General features: G+C 35.3%; 1 protein-coding gene across 1 annotated transcript in view; it reads left to right on the plus strand.

Moving 5' to 3' along the window:
- RpL24-like (ribosomal protein L24-like) overlaps nt 1-22,587 on the plus strand; it is a 40,137-nt gene extending 17,550 nt beyond the window's left edge. The window contains exons 2-3 of the mRNA XM_089087037.1: nt 7,531-7,717; nt 22,305-22,587. Coding sequence (XP_088943163.1) covers nt 7,531-7,717; nt 22,305-22,525 — 408 coding nt within the window. The 3' untranslated portion in view covers nt 22,526-22,587. The remainder of the gene's footprint in view (nt 1-7,530; nt 7,718-22,304) is intronic.
- Nucleotides 22,588-22,990: the final 403 nt, after the last annotated feature.

Consider the following 22,990-nt stretch of genomic DNA (forward strand, 5'->3'; position numbering starts at 1 on the left):
GCCAGGCTGACCTCATCTCACCGGACAAGGAGGCTTGTTGGCTTGGTCATTCCTTCTGATAGGGATTTGAGCTAGGGGGCTTAGAAGATGGTGTTTTATATGGGGTGCTTGATGCATTGGGGGCATTTGACTTGGAGGTTTTGGTTGGTTTCATTACAGGCTTTATTGGGTATTGTTGGGCAGCGTTTGCTTCCATTGCTGCAAAGGGGTATGGGATGGCCTTCTCTGTTGATATTTGGAGTGTTAGAGCTCTTTTCTTGTATGCAGGGCATAATGATTTATTTTTAGATTCATGTGGGCCTTTGCAATTGATGCATGTAGGCTGGGTGTTGTTGCAAGTTGTCAGCTCTTTAGGATGGAAAGATTTACAATTACTACACTCTTGGAGAATTTCATTGCATTTGTTTGTTGTGTGTCCCAGTTTGAAACACATGATCTTCATAGGACAAAGCTGGTCCAAGAAGCTTCAGGTCATCTGTATAAAGAGTTGATTTACTGCTGATAATGGAAGGAGCATCATTGATGAAGATATTAAATAGTTTAGGATTCAAGACACTTCCCAGAGGAACTCCACTCAGAACACACATTGAGGAAGAAAGAACATGATTACCAGAGTTGTCGAATAACTGAAAACATTGATTATGCAAATAAAGAAAATCAAGGATCCAGAGCAGGTTGAATCTAACCAGTTACTACCAAGGTCGCAATCAGTTTTTCATCAGGGTAGATCCACTGTGGACAATATAGTCCTCCTTGAAGCTGCTATGAGACTATCCACAGAGCAAGGAAAGATTTTAATTGCCATGTTGGTGGATTTGGAGGCTGCTTTTGACAATGTTGATAAAACTTTACTCTGCAGATATCTTAAAGATATGGACTTCCCAGAGGGGGTTATCATTTTTTTAGATAATTACCTATCCAACAGGCATTATAAAGATAGTCCATAGGGAATACTCTAATGTATATCCAGTGCATAAAGAACTCCTACAGGGGTCATCACTTAGCCCTTTATTGTTCACTTTGTTTCTGTCTAATTTGAAGTTCAGCTCTGATAATGCTTGCAAAGCGGAGTTTGCTGACGATCTTTTGATTTGGAGCTCTGGGTCCAATACAAATGATATGGCAACAGAATTAAACCAAACAATGAAAGAGCTATGCACCTTTTTTATGGCTTATTCTCTACCAGTATCAGCATCAAAGACTAAGGCAACTATATTTTACAAAAGAAAAGGATTTGTCCCTCCCAAAATATGGATAAAGGGAAATGAAATTGATTACAACCCTTCTCCTAAACTTCTTGGTATCCATTTGGACCATGGAAAACCATATTGATTTTGTTAAAAAGTCTTGCATGAAAAGGCTTATTCTTTTAAAATGTTTAGCTACTACTAAATGGGACAGCTCACCAACTGTAATGCGAGATTTTTACAAAAGGTTTATCTGGTCAAAGATTGAGTATGGTATTGAAGCATACGGAGGATGATGCAAAACAAGTTTAGCAAAGTTGGAAACCCTCCAAGACATGCCAATTAAAATAGCTTTTGGTTTTCACAAATTTACCCCAAGTCTTAAGGTCCGGGCACTAACTGGTATGCCGTCAGTGCAAGAATGGAAGAACATGATGGTAATCAAGTATTACAAAAAAATCTAAGCAATTGGTCAATTGCATTGGGCTTTTTCAAAAACCTTTAGTAATAATTGTTCAATGAATGATAGCTGGTATATCCACTCTTGGATTCTTTCCACTGAACTAGCTTCCAACTGGAATAAGGATACAGTGAGTTGCATTTTACATCTTCAGCCTCCAAAATGGAAGTTTAATCCTATTCATGTGTGCACTGAGCTTATAAGGGATAAGAAGTCAAGTTTTCACCCCACTCAGATTAAGGTAGTTTTCAAACAGAAATTCTTAAATGATTACCCTGATTTCCTACATATCTACACAGATGGTTCAGTAAAAGGGTCCAAAGCTGCTTCAGCCATGACAATCCCATGCTACTCTTTGAATATTTGTACAAGGCTGCAAAATGGATCTTCCATCCTGACTGCTGAGATTAAAGCTATAATCAAGGCACTTAAGGTAGTTATAGCAAAACCTCCACTATCAATGAAGTGTAGTCTTTTCAGACTCAAAGTCAGCCTTACAATTGATTTCTAAAGTGCACAAATCAGCACCAGACTCAGATCTGCATTACCTTTGGAGCTTTTTCTTTGACCCTCAACAGAGAAATATTTCCATCCAGTTTCAGCATGTTCCAAGTCATCAGGGTATATACTATATTAAAATTGCTGATTAGTTGGCAAATTCTAAAGTGGATACACCCATTTCTATCAAAACCAAGTCTCTTACTCTACATGACTCAACCCGAAATAGAATACTTATAAAACGGTTCTTACCTCCTATTCTGATCTTCCCATTTCAGGAAACTAATATTCTTTATTTCAGAATAAAGAGTAACTCTGATTTTAAGAAAGGAAGAACATGACTGGAAAAAAAGGGACAACCCACACTGTAGATTTTGTTTAAAAGTGTCCAAGACTTTACAGCATATAATTTTTGAATTCTACAACACAGCTTACCTGGCAGCAAATATAAAACGTACATTTGAAAGACTGAAGACGAATAAAAATACTGAGGAGCTATTTAATGCCATTAATGCATCAGATGAAAGATAGTTGTACAAAAGCATAATTGATTTTTTCGTAGATACTAATATTGATTAAAAAAAGCGGAGTGAGTGCAGAAGAGCGAGAGCAAGAGCGAGAGCAAGTACCAAGAGCGAAATAGGTACTAGCTGGCCTCCAGGCCTTAAATTTCTGGGATTAGGGCAGCTCGAGTACTCATTTTTCCCATAAACCATCCAATTCCATTGTTTCTTATTTTACTGTTTTTTCTGTTATATGAATTGCTTTTGTTATATGAAAACCAAGAGTATTATATTCCTTAAGAAATGAAAAAAAAATGATTGTTGATAAAAAAAAACTGTTTGTTTATCTGTTGGTTTTGTTGCTTTTCGTTGTATTAATTGTGTATTTAGATGAAACCTCCTAGAAGCCGAAAGGAGTCTATCATAGATTCCAGGTGCTGTTTTTCAAAAGAAGCAGATGCAGGGATTTCTCTTCAAGCTTTACTGTACATAATTTAATTGCAAGTTAATTGTGGAAAAACATGTATAGGATTTTTATTTCTTAGAGGAAGTGCAACATGGTAAAAAAAAGACCTTACAAGTACCAGCACCAGCATAAGGACAGCTGAAGCTTCAGTAAATTATAGTGCAACACACAAAAAGAAATCCAGATATCATTACCTATATTCAAAATTGAGAAACCTTTTCTTGTAGCAGGACAGAAATCCACTATAGAATTAAAATTATATAATATACTATAAAAGGATATTTTAACATCTGTAAAGGTCTAACTAAATAGTGCTTTGGTACTTTAGCAAGGAAGACTAGAGAAATAAGAAGAGGCTCAAAACAAACATCAAGCACAAAAAGCAACAAGCTTTGTACTTTTATGGTTAGGGAAAAGGGCAGTAGCCAAACTCCTGTTGTGTATTACTTTGTAGTAATTTTTGTTTGTTTGAGTTTGACTTGAACATATAATTTAATTTTTACTGGTTTAAAATTTATTTATTCATCTATATTAGCACCTGGTATCTCTATTTTTTCTATTATTGTTTATTCTAAATTCTGTTTGTCTTGGGTTTTATCTATTCTTTAATAGTAATTTCTGGTCGTTTTGTGTTTGAATTATTATAGGAATTTATTTCTGCTAATCTTAAGCTTTTTACTTTTCTTTGAAAAACCTTTTTTTGGGAAAGTTTTTTTTTTAAATTAAATTCATGTTCGTTTTTGATTGCCAAAGTTTTAGTTAATATAATGAATATTTGTCAAGATTTTCATGTCTCTGGTATAAGAATTAAAATATCTACTTCTAATTTAAAAGTTCTAATTAGTGGCTTTTGATTTATTTCAATACCCACTCAAGATTCCCTGAAAGTTTCAACTAAATGTCATTGGCTGCTCGTGGGATATTACAGATACATCCTTCTGACAACCAAGATGCACATAGCATGTTTTGATTGAATATTCTGAACCTTAGCTGCTCCTAAGATATTGCAGATATACTCTGTTGATAGCCTGAATGCACATAGTGGCTTTTTTATTTAGTTTGGAATCCCCTCAGCATTCCCTGAATCAAGCATCTTGAGAAGTCAAAAGATAAAAAAAAAGAATAAAACTAACAGAATACTAAGGGAAAAAAAAACACCAAATATAACCTTTTGAAGTAAACTATACAAGAGACAAATACGCATTTGTCTCTTGTGTTGTTTACTTCAAGAGGTTAGATTTTATTGAATTGCTATATGCCTGCTCCCAATCCATCCCTTAAAAAATTGACAATACCAATCAAATGAATTGACACCAATCAGATCAGGTACTCTTAGGAAGGAAAGGTTTTTTGTCCAAAATCTGTCTTTTCAAATATGGCTGTGATGCCTTAATACTCAATAACTTTCATTGGATTGGTCATTTGCCTCCATCTTTCCCAATTTGATGCTGATTGTACAGAAGTAAATACACTAAAGATGCTCAGCCTACATTATGGAACCTGCAGGGAAGTAGCCTACAGCTCTTTTTTTTCACAGGGTTTGGATTAATAAATTCCTTGTTAAAAATCAGAATTCATCACAAAATTTGCAATAAAAGTAAAAATGTTAGATTAAATCTGGACTAATTCAGACATGGAATTTACACCAGTCCCAAGCTGTTGGCCCCTAGGTCGGGCAGAAACAAGAAACAGAACAAACTGAATGTTGGAAGAAAACACAACAATGAAACTAGGGGTTGGCACCATTTCCAATTCCATTTCTGTTTTTCTTTCACCATTTTCTCTGTTTTCTGTTCTGTTTTTTTTTTTTTTTTTTTTTTGAAAACAGAAAAAAAAGAAAAGAGGTAGCCATTTTTTATTACCGTTTTTGTTTCTGTCAATTTTTTTTTCTTATTTTTTTTGGCGTTTCTGTTTTTTGTACACCCATTTTTCATCGTTTTTCTGTGTTTTGGTTGTGAATAGAATCATATTGTGTTCTTGCAACTTTCATTGGATTTGGACACTTGTCATGTATAGAGACATATAATCTTAGTCCATCTATCACAAAAGACATGAATGTTCAATGGAACAGCACCCTTACTATGATAGAAATGTATTGTGCCTGTAAAGAGTCACTATGCAAATTCTTTAACTGAAGCCTTTGTGATGCTAAAATCAGAGAGCTCCAACTTGACAACAATGAGTGGTCCATTGTGGAAGCTGTCATTGAGGTTCTTTGCCCATTCAAACAGGCAACAGTGATAGCTAGTGGGTATAATTATATTTTGGCAAGCCAAGTTGTGCTGATGATTAAAGGACTTCAGTTATTTTTGTGAGATGCCAGATAGTAATGCTATTCCTGAGTCAGCCAATGACCTGAAGGAATTATTAGCTGTCTAACCCATGAGATATATTTTAACAGTCCTAGGTTTGATATGAGCTGTTTTTTCAAGAGCTGTTTTTTTTTACCCTGTAATATACAAAAAAATAATTGATATAGACAGAGATTCAGCTTGTCAGTCCGTCTCTTCACTTCTCCAGCAGTTCATTTCCAAGAAGAGAAATACAGAAGGATTCCTTTAAATCCAATTGAACTCTGAATCTTTCCCAATCTCACTTCTATCAAGACAAAGAATAACGAAAATGCATCACCGACTCCACATCAAGAAGACAGCTTGTTTGCTAAATTTCTCGGCACAGCTGGGCTTCAGATGAACTCTTCAAACCAAAATGCTAACAATATAAGCACTGCCGCGCAGCAGGAAATATTATTAGGGCATATGAATTAGACTGTTCTCTCAGCTATATATCTTCAGTTGTTATTTTTAATGAGGCTCAATGAGAAAAAGATTAATGGAGATTGGTCAGTTTCCGAATCTTTGCTTTCTGCTCTATTAGTTAATAAAAGTCAAACATCTATGATCTAAATGCGAATAAATCGACGCAAAATTTTTGAAATTTTCACTGAAAACGTCTTTTTTCTCGGGAAATTCTATAGCTCATATGGAATAGAGACATAGATCAGGAAAAAATTATTCTGATCTGCTAGAATTTTTGACTGACTATCTCTACACTTACCCAGAGTTAAGTGAAATTGCTTGTATACATCTCGCAGTGCCTGCAACTTCAGTACCAAGTATGAGTACATTTAGTATTGCTGGGTACTTTAATTGAAAGTAGTGCTCACGAATGACTGCAAGGTCACTTGAACTTTGAATGTTTCTAAGTGATAAGTTTTGATTTATGTAACCATTTTGAATGTTTGGTCTTTTTTATATTTGATCTTTTTTATTAATCAATGCTTGTCAATGTTCATTTTACTCATAAGCGTAAAACACTGAAAAAACGGAAATATCTGTTTTAAAAAAAGACGTGCCATTTCTGTTTTGCTGTAAAAAAAATGAAAAAAAAAGAAACAGAATTCCGTTTTTTTTCCTCGTTTCTGTTAGAATCTGTTTCTGTTCTGTTTTTTAACTGCCGTTTTTTACGGTTTCTATTTTAGCCAAAAACTGAAACGGTGCCGACCCCTAAATGAAACAACAATACTTGGCTAGAAAACTTGGTGTACCTCACTTAAGACAACTGACACCCCCCTAAAATCGTTGTTGCTGGAATCTTTACCTTTAGCTGGAGCAGATAAATATCCTAAATCCTTTCGTTTTATGTTTTAACTTTCACTATTTTATGCAACTAAAACCCAATATGTAATGATGCTCGGTTTTTTTTTTATTGCTGTGGAAATGAAATTCGCTCATGCAATCGCAGAACAAGGCATCTGTTATTGTTGTTGTTTTTTTTTTTTTTTTTTTTGGTTAAAAATATTGGTTGTATAGAATGTAAATACATTATTTGATTCAGAAAAGAGCGATCTATCGTTTGGGGAGATAAAAATTATAGGTTGTGTAGAAAATATTTCGAATAAAGCAGCACTATTTGGAAAATTTTCTTTTTTGGGGGGCAGGGGGAATTTTCTTGTTCAAACGTTTATATATTCTTGCAGATTCAAGTGTCGACTTTGTGTTTATTAACAGCGTGTAAAATACAATCTGATTGTTCAAATGATGTGCAGTTTGATTCGTTTTCATTTTTTTTAACGGTTAAAAAAAAACTTGGTCATTATAGGCTAATTTCTTCTTTTGTAGGCTAAAATCGTCAAATTCTATATTAGTGCAAGCAGGTGCACCCCGATATTCGTTTTAAGCACCTTAGATTACACCGGAATCTGTACTCAAACCAACTGTGGCTTGTTTGAGCCCCCCCCCCTCCCTTTTGTTGAACAATAGCGAGCCTTGGATCACTGACTAGAAGCACACAACAATGACATTTTTCTATTTTTTCTTATCTTTTTTTGTATCCCATGTCATTTTGCTCTTTTGTTTTAAACAGGTTTTTTTTTATTTTCCCATCTAAATAGCCTAACTATTTATTTACTTTCAGACATTTAGATTCTGTAGATCAAAATGTCAAAAAGCTTTCAAAAAGAAGAAGAACCCAAGGAAGACAAAATGGACTAAAGCCTTCCGTAAATCACATGGCAAAGAGCTGGCTAATGATCCTACATTTGAATTTGAGAAAAGGAGGAATATTCCTGTGAAATATGACCGGGAAACATTCCAGAAAACAGGTAAGTTTTTCTTGTTCAATAAGCACTAATGTAGTTTATATGAATTAACCAATAGTGTCAATAATAATAATTATTGTTATAATTAATTAAATAGTTAACTAATAACATTAACTATTGTTTAATGAGTCTTAATGTGATCAGATGTTAGTAGCATACTAACTAACAAAGAAACTAGCTGCTCCCCTTTTCAACTGGCCTGCTTCTTTTGACCCATGCAGACACATTTCAAGTTTCATTTTTTAGCTCTTTTATAATTTATATCTAAATGCTATAGCTATAGATAGTGGTAATAGCAAAAACGAAAAACATTTTGAATTATTGCTTATGTAAGTTTTCTTTGATAAATTTGTGTTTTGTTTGAAGTTGCTACGAAGATTTTCAAATTACATCAGTATTTAAGAGAAAATAAACCCATATGCTGAACTCAGGGCAAATAGCAAAACTTGGTATTTATTAAATAAAAAATGATGATTTTTTGGATTACGCAAAGGAAATACTAAATTTTGTGAATTAATTTTTTTTACTATTAGGGTGTTCTTCAGATTTGAGATTCACATATTTATTAGTTCACCCAAAAAAATACAACACAACTGCAATACATAAAAAACTAAAGAACCACATAAAAGACAAAAGTCCTGTGGGTGGCTTTATCTTTTAACCATCTTTTAACATAAAACATATTCAATAAATAATAACACAAATCTAATCTATTATTTTTTCACAATAAAAAGAAATAATTAATCTTCAAAGAAAAAAGTTTAATTTTTTTTTTCTTGTTACAACCTACCAGCCATTCCCCGCCCCACCTCCATGCACCCGCTCCCGAAAACCCAACCATTTTAACTGCCCAGATTTTAACATCTATTCTTATATTTCAACGGTGTTTCTCAAAATTGTATTTTCCGTTTCAACCAAGTATTGCTGGGTGCAGGAATCCTTAATCGGTGATGTCAATTTGGGGGATTTGGTGCCCCCTTCCAGTTTTGAAAAATACCCTTTCTTGATATTTTAATTGAAAAATGACTTGTTTTGGTACTTTTATTGAAAAAAATATACAACAGCATTGTTGTCCCCCCTCCCTCCCTAGACTTTGAAATACCTTTTTTGTAAAAATACCTCAGTTGTATCTTGCTGAGTAAGATTCAATTTACTATGGGTGATACAGATTTGATATAGATTTGTAAACTCGTCATGAAATTATATGTTAAAGATAACATTTAATTCTGGGTATACTAAATACTCAGAACATCTTGAAATTTGTTCACATGGATCAGTTAAAAAACCAGGGTTAGGTGCGTCTGCGTCTGCCTGTTAAGCTTGCTTTAATATCATTGTATCCTCTCCTTCCTAAATCTTTCTTGATTCTTTCAGCTGATCAGTTGATTCAAGATTTTTAAAACAGTATTAGATGTCTTTATAAAAGGTGATACAGATATAAAATAGATCTGTGGATTGATCATGATATTTTATGTTGAAGGTAACAAGAGGAATGCTCACATATCCTCAGTAGTAAGGGAAGGATACAGAAGTGATTTTTAAGTGGGACAGAGGGGACATTTGCCCCGGGCGCAGAAATTTTAGGGGTGCAAAATTTCAATCAAACGGTTACAACCATTTTTTTTTTTTTTTTTTTTTTTTTTGAATAAAGTAGAGGCCACAGTTGGCAGTAAGTATAAAAAAATTAAATCTGAAATTTTCATTTTTCCCATATCTTGGTCGTCATTCCCTGAAAATAAAAGTAAATACACCAAATTTAATTAATTTTAATGTTTTGTTTTTTTGTGATGTTTTGTATTCAAAACTGTTCGTATTTTACAGGATGTCGAGATAATTAATAATTTTGCACAGGCTAAATAAAAAAAAGTCAGATTTAAATAAATGGAAAATTTTTTAGTAAAAGAAAGTTTTGTTAATAAATGAAAATTTTGTTAAAACTGGGCCTGAACATTTTTGGGAGACCGGGCTGGGGGCGCTAATCAAGATTTTGCCCCCGGGCCAAGAGAGGCCAGAACCGCCATTGAGAAGGAACCATAATGGTCCTGCAAATTCTCCGGTCAATGAGGTTGCAGTACTCTAGCAATCAATGAAATGGAATGAAAAAATAATTAAGACATAGATCAATGCTCTACTGCTCTTCATAATACAATCTCCTTTGAACAGAAGTGTAAATATGGTTCTGGAACTGCGATTTGAAATCAGGGATTTCATGTTCTTTTTAGTTTGGGTCTCCATCACTCTCCCCTTTTCAATTTTAAATTACTACCGAACTAAAGGAAAAATCAAACATGTTCTCTTTGATTGCCGAATCTCTTCAGAAGGATCAAGCATTTTGAAACAGTTATGCCAGAGTCCTGAGAAGCCTATAGGTCAGCATAAGCCACCAGCTCAGTTATTTTTAATGGTGTAATCGTTTTTCAGACACAATGTTCTTCCGATCTTTAAAGGAAGCAGAAGAGTGACGTAAATGAACCTTTCAGAAATTATCAGGATTTGATATTTGAGCTGATTTCTGAAAGTTTCATTCACATTGCTCATGTACTTTCTTCAAAATGTTAAAAAGCATGTATAAAAAGGAAGGAATACAGCATTGGCGTTAGCAGTTGCTGCTGAAGGTACAGATCTTCGTATCATGACCCTTCAACAAGGATGTGCAATGGAGGGGGGACTCATCTTGTGCTTTCACACTCCTTTCCTGTTTACCTTCCCAGATTTCTCCAGGTAACCATTTAGAGCTCTGCCGAATCTGGCTAAGCTTACAGAATCACGCCACTAACCCCCGTTCGAAACCAACTAGCCAAAAACACCTGGACTCCAACCTCAATCCTCACGACAAAGGACCCAAGTCTAATGTTCTAACCTCTCGGCTAGGACGAGTATTTGTTATTGTTTAATGGAGAGTAATCGTTTACCCTGCAATAGTCAGGACCAAAGACAGTTATAGTTGCTTACTTTTGAATGGTTTAAGTTAACTACATTGATTATCGGAGGCAACGCTGTAGGGTTGCCTATAGTAAAGGCCGTACGGCTCCAATGTTTTATTATTTATTTATTTATTTTTTCCCAGAGGCACTTCATACGGAAGGGGTCGTCGTAGACACTTCAAATGGGGCTCATTCGATTGAAAATCGACAGTTCTAGTGCCCTTTTTAATAGTCAAAAATGATTGGAGGGCAACTAGCCCCCCCCCCTTCCCCCTACGCCCATCATTCCCCAAAACACATCCAATCAAAATTTTGAGATAAGCTATTTTGTTCAGCGTAGTTAATTTTCAAATAGAAAATATATTTTTGAGGAGGAAATTCCCCCACAGCCTCAGGGCAAGGGTTTTAAGTTATGTCCTGGGGGGCATACAAGGTTTATATAGAAGGCGTTGTCGAAGAAACTTCAAAACAGGCTCAATTGATTGGAAATTAAAGGGCTAGTGCACTTTTTAATAGTCGAAAGTGATTGGAGTGTAACTAGCCAACTCCCCCCACCCCCACGCCCATCATTTCCCCAAACACATCCAAACAAAATTTTGGGATAGCCATTTTGTTCAGCGTGGTCGATTTCCCGATAGAAAATATATTTTTGAGAAGGACACTCCCCCACAACCCTCAGGGCCAGGGTTTTAAGTTATACCCTGGGGTATATAAGGTTTTTATAGAAGGCGTTGTCGTAGAAACTTCAAAAAAGGCTCATTCGATTGGAAATTCAAAAAGCTAGTGCCCTTTTTAATAGTCGAAAGCGATTGGAGGGCAACTAGCCCCCCCCCTCCCTCCAAGCCCATTATTCTCCAAACACATCCAATCAAAATTTTGAGATAGACACTTTGTTCAGCGTAGTTGATTTCCAGAAAGAAAATATATTTTCTCCCCCACAACCCACAGGGCAAGGGTTTTAAGTTATGCCCTGGGGCATATAAGGTTTTTATAGAAGGCGTTGTCGTAGAAACTTCAAAACAGGCTCATTCGATTGGAAACTAAAGGGCTAGTGCCCTTTTTAACAGTCGAAAATGATTGGTATGCAACTAGCCCCCCCCCCCCCCACGCCCATCATTCCCCCAAACACATCCAATCAAAATTTTGAGATAGCCATTTTGTTCAGCGTAGTTGATTTCCGGATAGAATATATATTTTTGAGGAGGACACTCCCCCACAACCCTCAGGGCAAGGGTTTTAATTTATGTTCTGGGGGCATATAAGGTTTTTATAGACGGCGTTGTCGTAGAAACTTCAAAACAGGCTCATTCGATTGTAAATTCAAGGGCTAGTACCCTTTTTAATAGTCGAAAGTGAATGGAGGGCAACTAGACCCCCCTTCCCACGCCCATCATTCCCCCAAACACATCCAATCAAAATTTTGAGATAGTCATTTTGTTCAGCGTAGTTGATTTTCAGATAGAAAATACATTCTTGAGGAGGACACTTCTCCACAACCCTCAGGGCAAGGGTTTTAAGTTATACCCTGGGGGCATATAAGGTTTTTATAAAAGGCGTTGTAATAGGAACTTAAAAACATGCTCATTCAATTGGAAAGTAAAACAGCTAGTGCCCGTTTTATAGTCGAAAGTAAGTGGAGGACAACTAGCCCCCCCCCACGCCCATTATTCCCCCAAAAAAAGCCAATCAAAATTTTGAGATAGCCATTTTGTTCAGCGTAGTTGATATCCTCATAGAAAATATATTTCTGAGGAAGACTCTCCCCCACACCCCTTAGGGCAAGGGTTTTAAGTTATGCCCTGGGGGCATATAAGGTTTTTATAGAAAGCGTTGTCGTAGAAACTTCAAAACAGGCTCATTCGATTGGAAATTAAAGGGCTATTGCCCTTTTCAATAGTCAAAAGTGGTTGGAGTGCAATTAGCCCCCCCCCCCACCCTCATCATTTCCCCAAACACATCCAATCAAAATTTTGAGATAGCCATTTTGTTCAGCTCAGTTGATTTCCACATAGAAAATACGTTTTTGAGGAGGACACTCCCCCAGAACCTTTAGGGCAAGGGTTTTAAGATATGCCCTGGGGGCATATAAGGTTTTTATAGAAGGCTTCGTCGTAGAAACTTCAAAAAGGTTCATTTTATTGGAAATTCAAAGGGATAGTGCCCATTTTTAATAGTCGAAAGTGATTGGAGGGGAACTAGCCCCCCCCCCCACGCCCATCATTCCCCCCAATACATCCAATCAAAATTTTGAGATAGCCATTTTGTTCAGCGTAGTTTATTTTCACATAGAAAAAATGTTTTTGAGGAGGACAATCCACCAAAACCCTCAGGGCAAGGGTTTTAAGTTATGCCCTGGGGGCCTATAAGGTCTTTATAGAAGGCGTTGTTGTAGAAACTTCAAAAAAGGCTCATTCGATTGGAAATTCAAAGGGATAGTGCCCTTTTTAATAGTCAAAAGTAATTGGAGGGGAACTAGCCCCCCCCCACGCTAATCATTCCCCCAAACACATCCAATCAAAATTTTGAGATAGCTATTTCGTTCAGCATAGTTGATTTCCAGATAGAAAATATATTTTTGAGGAGGACACTCCCTCACAACCCTCAGAGCAAGGGTTTTAAGTTATGCCCTGGGGGCATATAAGGTTTTTATTTTAGTTTATTGTTAGTTATTTAGTTATTTTAGTTATTTAGTTTATTTTAGTATATGCCCTGGGGGCATATAAGGTTTTTATTGGTTATTTTTCTAAAAACTCCGCATTTTGTTGTGCACAGTCAGCCCCGCTCGTCCACCCCTTAGCATTAAACCTGACCCCCTAATATCATCCCATTTGCAGCGCAAATCGGAGGATAGGTTTATAAACTGCAACGGTTATATAATTCTTTCTAGATACTAAAAGAATTTTTTCTGTTTGTAGATTTTGCCTCCATATAAAAGGATTTCCTTATTGCCATAAAGGCAATAAGGTTTCGATGTTGTATGGTTTTTAGTTTCGCAATAAGATCAGTAAAAACAGGGCCACCAACTGGAAGGTTTTGCACAGCCAAAACTATTGGGCCTTCTTCTAAGAACTCCTCATTTAAAAAAAAACAGCTCATTTGCCTATTTATCACGTACCTTTTTGAGAGTCAAAAGTTTTGAGTTGGTCCCCCCTTACACCTTTTTTCTTCAAATGAACCAGACCAAAACTGGAATAGCTTTTTTTGTTAAAGATAATCCAACGGCAAAAAAATTACTGTAACCTATAAAGTTTTCTTATGAAGAAAATAGGGCATGTTTGATCACATTAATTGATCACAAAATGTTCTTGGAGGGGGGAGGAATTTCCCAGGGGGTGAGTTTTCCAAATATGAATTATTCAGGGAGAGGACGACTAATCCCATTCGATAATATTTTAAATTTTACATCTGAAAGTAATAAGGACTAAAAATAAGCAAAAATGTCAGTGATATCACTGCAGGGCCTTTTAGACAAATATTGTCGTGTCTTTTGAAAAAAGACATTTTCAAAAGACAGATTAATTTCATTTGTATTACTTTCTCTGTGGGTGCTCAATTATGCATGTGAGGGGGGAGACTTCCCCCCACCACTGTTTACGCTAAGGTTTCAGTTTTTATCTCAAGGCTTAAAAAGGAATGCAATGCGATAAAAGTATAACTCAAAATAACATCTATACAATAATATATGCACGTAACACGGAACAATTAATCAAAATTGCATATTATGAGTTGAGGCTCATCCAAATCATGGGTCAGGAGGCTCGCCAATCCACAATCTATGAAAGCAATCCTGCAATAACTGAAAATATAAAGTATTTTTGAGTATTTTAACGTCTTCCACAACTCAAACGGTCCAACATTCTACAGCCCAAAGAGTCTCTCTAATCTCCTAAATCGGGAACGGAGGAGATAAGTGAAGTTCCGCCCCGTATTGGATGAGTCTCCAACCTCACCCTCCCCCTCTCCTACAGTCTACGCTAAAGTTTTCTTCTTTATGCGTTCTACGCTTCCCCCACTCCAAAGACTTTAATAAGGTAAAGTTTTGTAAGGGAAAAATACATAGTAAATCTATTATAAAGTACTTAAAATTACAGCCATACTTAAAATAAGGTTAAAATACATACTTTGCGACAGATGCTAAATTATTGTGGCACAAAAAATCTGAAAAATGGTCTAATCAAAACGATGCTGTTCTTTCTGCATCAACAAATGGAATAACCTAGCAAGATCCATTCATTGTTGCGTGAAAAAATCAGGTATGATTTTTCAGAGGCATGTAAATTGAGCTCTCTATAGCAAAGACCATAAGGCTTCAATTTTTTATCATTATTAATTAAAAAAAAAACCTTACATAAAAATAAGTTTTGTAAGAAGAGTAAGAGCCATATTGAACTCAGGACCAGCAGAAATTAATTCCTATTATAGTTAAAACTCAAAAAGACCAGAAATTGCTGTTAAAGAATAAAAAAAAACCCGAACGAACAGAAATTAAAATTAACTATCTTACAAACGTAAAAATAACCGTTGCAAACATAAATAAATTAATAAATCTTATATACCTTCAATATTTTTTATTACTTTCCCCCCCAGAACAGCTTTATATGCAAGGGTTAAAAATACCATTTTGTTAAAAATAGTTGAAAGGTTAAGTAACAAAACTCTTGCGTCGACAAAACGCCCCCAGGGCCCGGGGGCAGGAGGGGATTCTCGTATAAACTTCAGAGATGGCTCATTTGATTGGAAATTGGAAGTTCTAGTCCAGCTCTTAAGAGTCAAAATTGATCGAAGGGCAAATAAGCCCCCCCCCCCACCCGCCCTTTTTCCCCACACCTTCCTTTGAACTAATTCTGTTTATACCTGAAGGTCCAATGAGAGTTAAAATGTTTTGGTATTAACACACACCTAATAGGCATCTCCTCTCCTCCTTAACAATGAAAGAGACATAGAGCGCAAGACAATAGCACATCCTGTGGAGAAGAAACTACCCCACACCCCTCAAGGCAAAGGTTGTAAGTATACACTGGGGGCGTCTGAGGTTTTATGTAATATGGCGACGTAGAAAGTTCGAAAAAGGCTCATTCGATTGGAAATTCAAACGGCTAGTGCCCTTTTTAATAGTCGAAAGTGATTTGAGGGCACCTAACCCCCCTCTCACGCCCCCCTTTTCCCCAAACACATCCAATCAAAATTTTGAGACAGCCATTTTATTAAACGTAGTTTTAAGTTCTTAGAATTTATTCTTTGAGGAAAACAACTACTCCTAGGCCCTCAGTGCAAGGTCTATGATCCAAAAATTCTCTAAATTCTTTCCATTTTTCGTTGTCAAAGGTATGTTCGTATGAACTTCAGAGCGGGCTCATTTAACTGAAAATTAAAAGTTTTTGCTCACTTTTGAATAGTCAAAAGAGATTGTAGGGTAACTAGCCCCTCCTCCTCCAAGCCCTAAATGCATCAAATAAAAATTTTGAGCTAGACATTTTGTTAAAATAGTTCAAAGTTCTGATAACAAAAAAGTCCGGTGTCGACACAGCCCATCAGGGCCCTGGGGTAGGCGTTTTAGGTTATGCCCTGGGGCATAACTTATTAAAGGGGGTTTATAACTTATGGGAAGGGGTTTTGTATGGGAAGAACACATAGGAAACCTATTATAATTATCCAATTATAAGGTTAAAATACATACTCTGTGATAGACGCAAAATTGCTTTGGCACACAAAAACCTATTAAGGTCAATTCCAATCAGTCGTGATCCCTTTGTGTCAGTAAGTGAAATGGTCTAAACCCCCTTATTGGATCTATTTTTTCAATCCATTCATTGTTGTCAATCGCTGTCCACAAGTTATGCAAGCTGTCTATTGTTCATATATAAGGTTTTTATCAAAGAGGTAATCGTATAGACTTTGAAAAAAGCCTCATTCGATTTAAATTTAAGTTCTAGATCTGTTTTTTAAAGTCAAGAATAATTGGGCAGTAAGTACCCCCCCCCCCATGCTATAGAAACTTGAAACTTTTTGCAATTAAAAATGAAATACAATTAATCAAAAAACACTTTCTTAAAAGATAGTCTTTCAAAGAAAGTAACTGCCGTCTTATATCTAAGTATAGCAGGGAACTATATCGTACGCAATTCAGACTTAACGCTAACCTTAATAATTGCTAATAAATTAGTGAAACCCAAAACGACAAAACACTAAATAGACAGTATCATCCAAAAAAACAAAGCAAGTAATAACATAAATGAATAAATAGATCTTAAAGCGTGATTGATGTGTCTGCATTTTGTCTACATTTTGACATGTCGACATGTCTACATTTTGAAGTTGACATATCCCTCAGACCCAAATAAAAAACGAATAAACTAGTTAATATTTATGTTACGAATTTGACTACACCTAGTTTGTTTGTTAATGACAGTTATTACTGTAAATTACTGTAGTTAAATTAAAAACTTACACATTAATTCAAATCAAAGAAGGTATGTTCTGACGAAGCCCCATAGAGACTTGGGTGGGGTGGTTGGGAATTAAGGAAGATGTTTAATACTAATCCTTTCGCATTCCTATTTGGTTAGGGAATATATAAAAACAACTTCATTTTACTTGCTGAGAATCAAGAAGAAAGAAGTTTCCATGCTTGTTTTCGATCGCTAAGTTTTTTGTGTGAAAGACTATTAGCATTCGTTTTTCTACAAATAAGACCCTCGATACTATGTAAAAAAGAAGCTACAATGCTACAGGAGAAATTGCTTCAGTTTTTATCACCTCTTGAGATCCTAATGACCTAGAATAGTATCAAGGATATATAGATAGATAAATAGTTATTGACTCCAGAAACGAAACATTATACAAACATCTTCTATTTAAAATTTCTTATCACATTCATTGGGCTTTTCTGCAGTGTGTTTTCTCATGTGCACAGTCAAACTTATCTTCTGAGGAAATTTGACTTCCGAAAAAATGTATTTTTGCATGCTCCACATTCATAGAGTTTTTCTATTGTGAGTTCTTATATGTGCAGCCAAATTTGACTTCCAAGAAAACTTCTTCTCGCAGGCTTCACATTGATATTAGTTCTCGCTATTGTGGATTCCATATGATCAATCAAATTTTGTTTTGAAGATATATTTTTTTTTTGCGTACTTCACATTCATAGGGGTTTTTCTCCAGAGTGAGTTCTCTTATGCACAGCCAAACTTGACCGAAAAGGCAATTTCTTTTTGCATTTTTCACCAGTATGAGTTGTCATAAGCATATTCGAACTTATCTTTTTAGAGAATTTCTTTTGATACATCTCACATTCATAGGCTTTTTCTCCATTGTGAGTTCTCATATGTCGTGCTCAGCTGCTTTTCGAAAATATCGTAACGTACCCTCAAAGTTTGTCAGTGAAGTCAAGGCTACTAAAAAGATGAAACCTGGAAGACCTGGTGATGCAGAAAAGCATGAGATATTTTTACTGGTCTTGGAATACTTCCTGGAAAATGACAAAATGTAACTATATATCAGTGACCTGTGTGGAAAAATGAAACAGTTTTTCCCAGAAGATAGGCTTGAGCCTATATAGAACTAGTTATATGAAGAAAAAACTGCAAGAACGCTTAAGGGATGAGCTTGTTATTGTTGTTGTTATGTAACCAGCTGACCTGGTTATAGAACAGCAATTTATGAAGAGTCTTAAGACATCCAGAGGCGTTACAAGTGAAGGCGAAATGGCAGACTTTCAGTGAGATCATTGGGTTATGTCGTGTCTTGCTTGTATTGATGTCAACTATCTCATGCAGAAATTACAAGGAAGAAATACTGGGCTAGTGAACAACACAAGGAGATGGCACTTTCAAGGCAAAAAAGGGACCACGAAAACACGTTGTTTGTCACAGAAAGGCTTTAAAAGTCAAACTTATTCGTAGATTGTCTAGGACTGAGAAATGTTGTGAATGGAGTAATGACTCCCTTAGAATCAAACGCAGAAGAAGCACTAAGAGTGGGAATAGTAATTCTTGATGGTATGGTCGACAAGCCAGTAAAGGATTATCTTTTCAGAAAGAAATCACAAGTAACCCTCATGACAGCCAAGCGAGCACGCTCGCCAGACATCAAGCAGATAGATCCGAGCCTAATCTTCCAAAGGTTCTTAGGAGTAAAGAACAACGAAATATTAGGTTAGAAGAAGAACCTCGATGAAGCTGTTGAAGAACGCCTTGCACGTCCTTTAACTTATGGGATCTCTTGAAAGAAATAATGCGAGACACAGGTAAAGAGAAAATGCGAGAAGTAGAGGATGATGTAGATCGACTTGCTGCCATAGTGGGACCACAGCCTCCAAACTTGCGGCTTATTTTTGCTGGGCTATATGGTTTCGATTATAAACGGTTCAACCCTCCTGCATGTTATGAAGTATGTGCTTTGCTCGCTCTTAATGCTGACCATAGTTTTCCGTCAAATGAAATGGTTCTAAGACAACGTGACAAAAATTTTGTCGTTTTCCTACTTGACAAAGAACCGATGTTACCCAAGAATGGCTTACAAAGTATGGCTCAGTTGTTGAGGTCCATTGCAAATTCAAAGTTGCAACCGTAGTGAAACACTTAAATTGTCAATGAAAAAAGTAATCTTTGGAATTATTTCAAACAACTTTTCTTAGAAAAGAATATGTGGGTCAATTCTGAACAGGAAGCATGTGCAAAGTACATCCTGGACTTGGGAAATGGAAATCTCCCCAAAATGATTTCATTGAAATATTATTACTGAAAGATATAATTTCTAGTGGTAATTTAATGGATGAAGTATTAGCAGAATGTCTGTCAAATCAAAATTTCAATTTAATGAAGGATCGCGTTATACATTTTTCTTCTTTTTTTTTATTAAAACTGGTATATTCACGATTCTGATCACAAGAAAGATCTAGGTTTTAACGAACATATATATATATATATATATATATATATATATATATATATATATATATATATATATATATATATATATATATATACTATGTACTATCTTTATCTGTGAGTAATAATTGTGTTTTTATTTATGTATGTATGTATTTATTCTGTTTCTAAACAAAAAATCGCGAAGAAAGGAAACGAGGACAATTAACAGCTAGTGAAAAAATTAAAAAAATTATGCAAATATTTCGGTCAAGACCTCCGCTTGACCGTCGTCAGTGCAGAATAAAACTGATAAAAATGTAAAAACCAAACCTTAAAATAAAAACACCGAACTAAAATTGGACGACCCTTTCCTAGTAACGGTGAAAGGGTAACTGAATAAAAAACACAAGTCTACATGGCATTTCAGAATTTCATTTTGCGTAAAGCACTTTTAAAGGCTGATCGCTTTCCAGTTTGATTGTTATCTGAGACTCTATTCGATTGCACAATATAACTTTGTGGATGTATGTAAAAACGATCAGAATTAATAATTTTGTCATAAATGGGACTTAGAAAAATTTCTCCAGTGTCTCTATTGAGAGCTACCTTTTGGTGAATGTGCTTTTTTATTTCAACTGCCTCCCTGAAAACTTGCGTGAGACCTTTAACGGGGGCAACGATAGAGGCCTCGTCAAACGAAATGAAATGGTGTGGATTCTCGTAAACATGTTGCGCCAAGGCGGAATCAAAAACCTCAGGCCTTTGGCGTAACCTCATTGTCTTGTCGATTGAGGACTTGTGCTCAGATAACCTCTCCCCCAATTGCTGTTGGGTTCTACCAACATAAAAACAGCCACAAGAACAAGGAATTCTATGAACACCACTACCCAGAATGGGGCTGGTTTTATCTTTGCCGTTGTTAAAAAAGTTTTTTCAATTTTTTCACTGGCTGTTAATTGTCCTCGTTTCCTTTCTTCGCGATTTTTTGTTTATCATGATTAGCCAGTGTGGTCTCAGAAAATATTTATTCTGTTTCTCGAAAACAGCTCCGTATTTTTTCGGGAAAATTGGTATCTTGGGATATTCTCGCATAAAAAAAAAGATGTAGTTAGGTCAGAAGTCTGAGAAAAATCGTTAAGAGCCTTAATTTTGGTTTTTGCAAATGACGTCATACACTAAGTTATTACATCATATAAGCATTTCTTCTGACATCGTATATGGCATCATATAAGTGTTTTCTTGTACGATGTCATGCAAAAAATATGCGAAAACGACAATTAGGGCGTGTCAAAAAAGAAAATGAAGGGCAAAGACACGCGCGGTTAGAAGACATACGACAACGGACAAGTAGAGGATTCAAAAATGAAAATGAAGAGCAGCGAGTCAATGAAAATCAACCTGGACAGCGAGAATCAAAACATGTCAAAATTGAAAATGATAGCGATAATGATTAGGTTTGGGATTTTGACATGGATAAGGTCATCAATGCCTATCATACCTTTGTTAAAAAATAAAGGTTCGGCGATATGTATTTCATAATGACGAAAGATAAGCCGAGGTGTAACGAAGCAAACAAATTGAAAATCATGCGATGATGATTGGGTTTTAGATTTTGACAGGGATAAGGTGGTCGTCAATGTCTTCCATACCTTGTAAAACCAAAAACCTGGATTAGTTAAATTGTTGGAAGAAAAAGAGGTTTTTGTCCCACCACTTGAACAATTAAAATAACAACGGTTCGGCGATATGTCTTTATACTGACAAAAAACAAGCCAAGGCAAAAGTTAAAGGTGCATGAAAAAAAAAATTACAAAGGCACCACTTCTAATTTAAGGTCCACTCGGACATCAAGACATTAATAAAAGGCACAAACTGTCTGCGTTTAGAATACAAGCGACAGTGAGAATCTATGTATAGAAGCCTGCCGCGTGCCCCATACCTTTGTTAAAAAAAAAAAAAAGGTTCGACGATATGTATTTCATAATGACGAAAGATAAGCCGAGGTGTAACGAACCGAACAAATTGAAAATGATAGCTATGATGATTGGGTTTTGTATTTTGACATGGATAAGGTCATCAATACCTACCATACTTTTTAAAATCAAAAATATGGACTGAATAAATCGTTGAAAGAAAAAGAAGTTTTTATCCCACCACCTGAACAATTAAAAGAAAAAAAGTTGGTCGTCAATGCCTTCCATACCCTTGAAAATCAAAAACCTGGACTGGATAAATCATTGGAAGAAAAAGAAGTTTTTGTCCCACCACCTGAACAATTGAAAGAAACTAAGGTTCAGCAAAAAAAAAAAAAAAATGTAAGTTTACAAAGGCAACACTTCTAACTTAAGGTCCATTTGTACGTCATGACATCAAGAATATATATATATATATATATATATATATATATATATATATATATATATATATATATATATATATATATATATATATATATATATGTATATATATATATATATATATATATATATATATATATATATATATATATATATATATATATATATATATATATATATATATATCCATGAATTGAAATCTCAAAAATCTAAGAACAATCCACTTTAGAAAGTGCCCTAAAATCAGAAATATAATTTCTGCGTCATAAATGTAATTTTATCGCAAAGCAAGTTTAGACCTTGAATTTGTTCTCTTCTTTTTATGTTTTTTTTTTTTCAGATAAGGTATCTAAGTATTTGATATCTCAATGCTTTTTTTGCCTGATTTTCCTGATTTTTTTTATTATTATCATTTATTTATTTTTACTGTTTTTTTTAGTTGAGGCAATGAAGCGAGTGGAAGAAATCAGACAGAGAAGAGTAGCCAACCACGTTCTAAAAAGGTTGCAAAAAGGCAAAGAAATTCAAAGGGTTTGTGATAGGATTGAAGTCCAAAGAAATCTGTCACTTATTCGCTCACCTGCAGCTGGTCTTAAAAAAGTGGAAAGGATTGTGGAGGAGGTCCGAACAGACGATAGGGAAATGGCAATGGAAGAATGAGCTGTTCATATTAACCTTTTTTACTCTCCTCATCGAATGTAAATAAAAATCTACAAGTCAAATTTTATGCTTTCTTTTAAGTTTTTGTAATAATTATGCTAAGAAACTAAAGCAGGCTCTAAATAGAAATACTCAATGGTCATCTACTGGCTTTCAGTTTACCGTGGCAATCTAGATAGCGTAATGAAGTATTATTGTAAAATTTTAATTCGTATCCCTGCTCTCTAACTGAGCAGGTCCTATTATATGGTTTGATCTCCCTCCTTAATATGATTGTGAAAATACTAAAGAGAGTGGAATCTCAATCGTTACTGTTTGAGTTGGTTAAGCAGAAAATAATGTTTGGTTTTTTTTTTATTATGGAAGAAAAGTCTTACTTATTTGTTTTGACAGCTTAACATGGCAACACTAACGAAAATATGGTGCTTTCCTAAAATTAAAGTTAAGGGAACAAATCTCAAAATA

Source organism: Artemia sp. Qi Xiang Cuo, chromosome 3 (genome assembly GCF_049724085.1).
Source record: "Artemia sp. Qi Xiang Cuo chromosome 3, ASM4972408v1, whole genome shotgun sequence".
NCBI lineage: Eukaryota > Metazoa > Arthropoda > Branchiopoda > Anostraca > Artemiidae > Artemia > Artemia sp. Qi Xiang Cuo.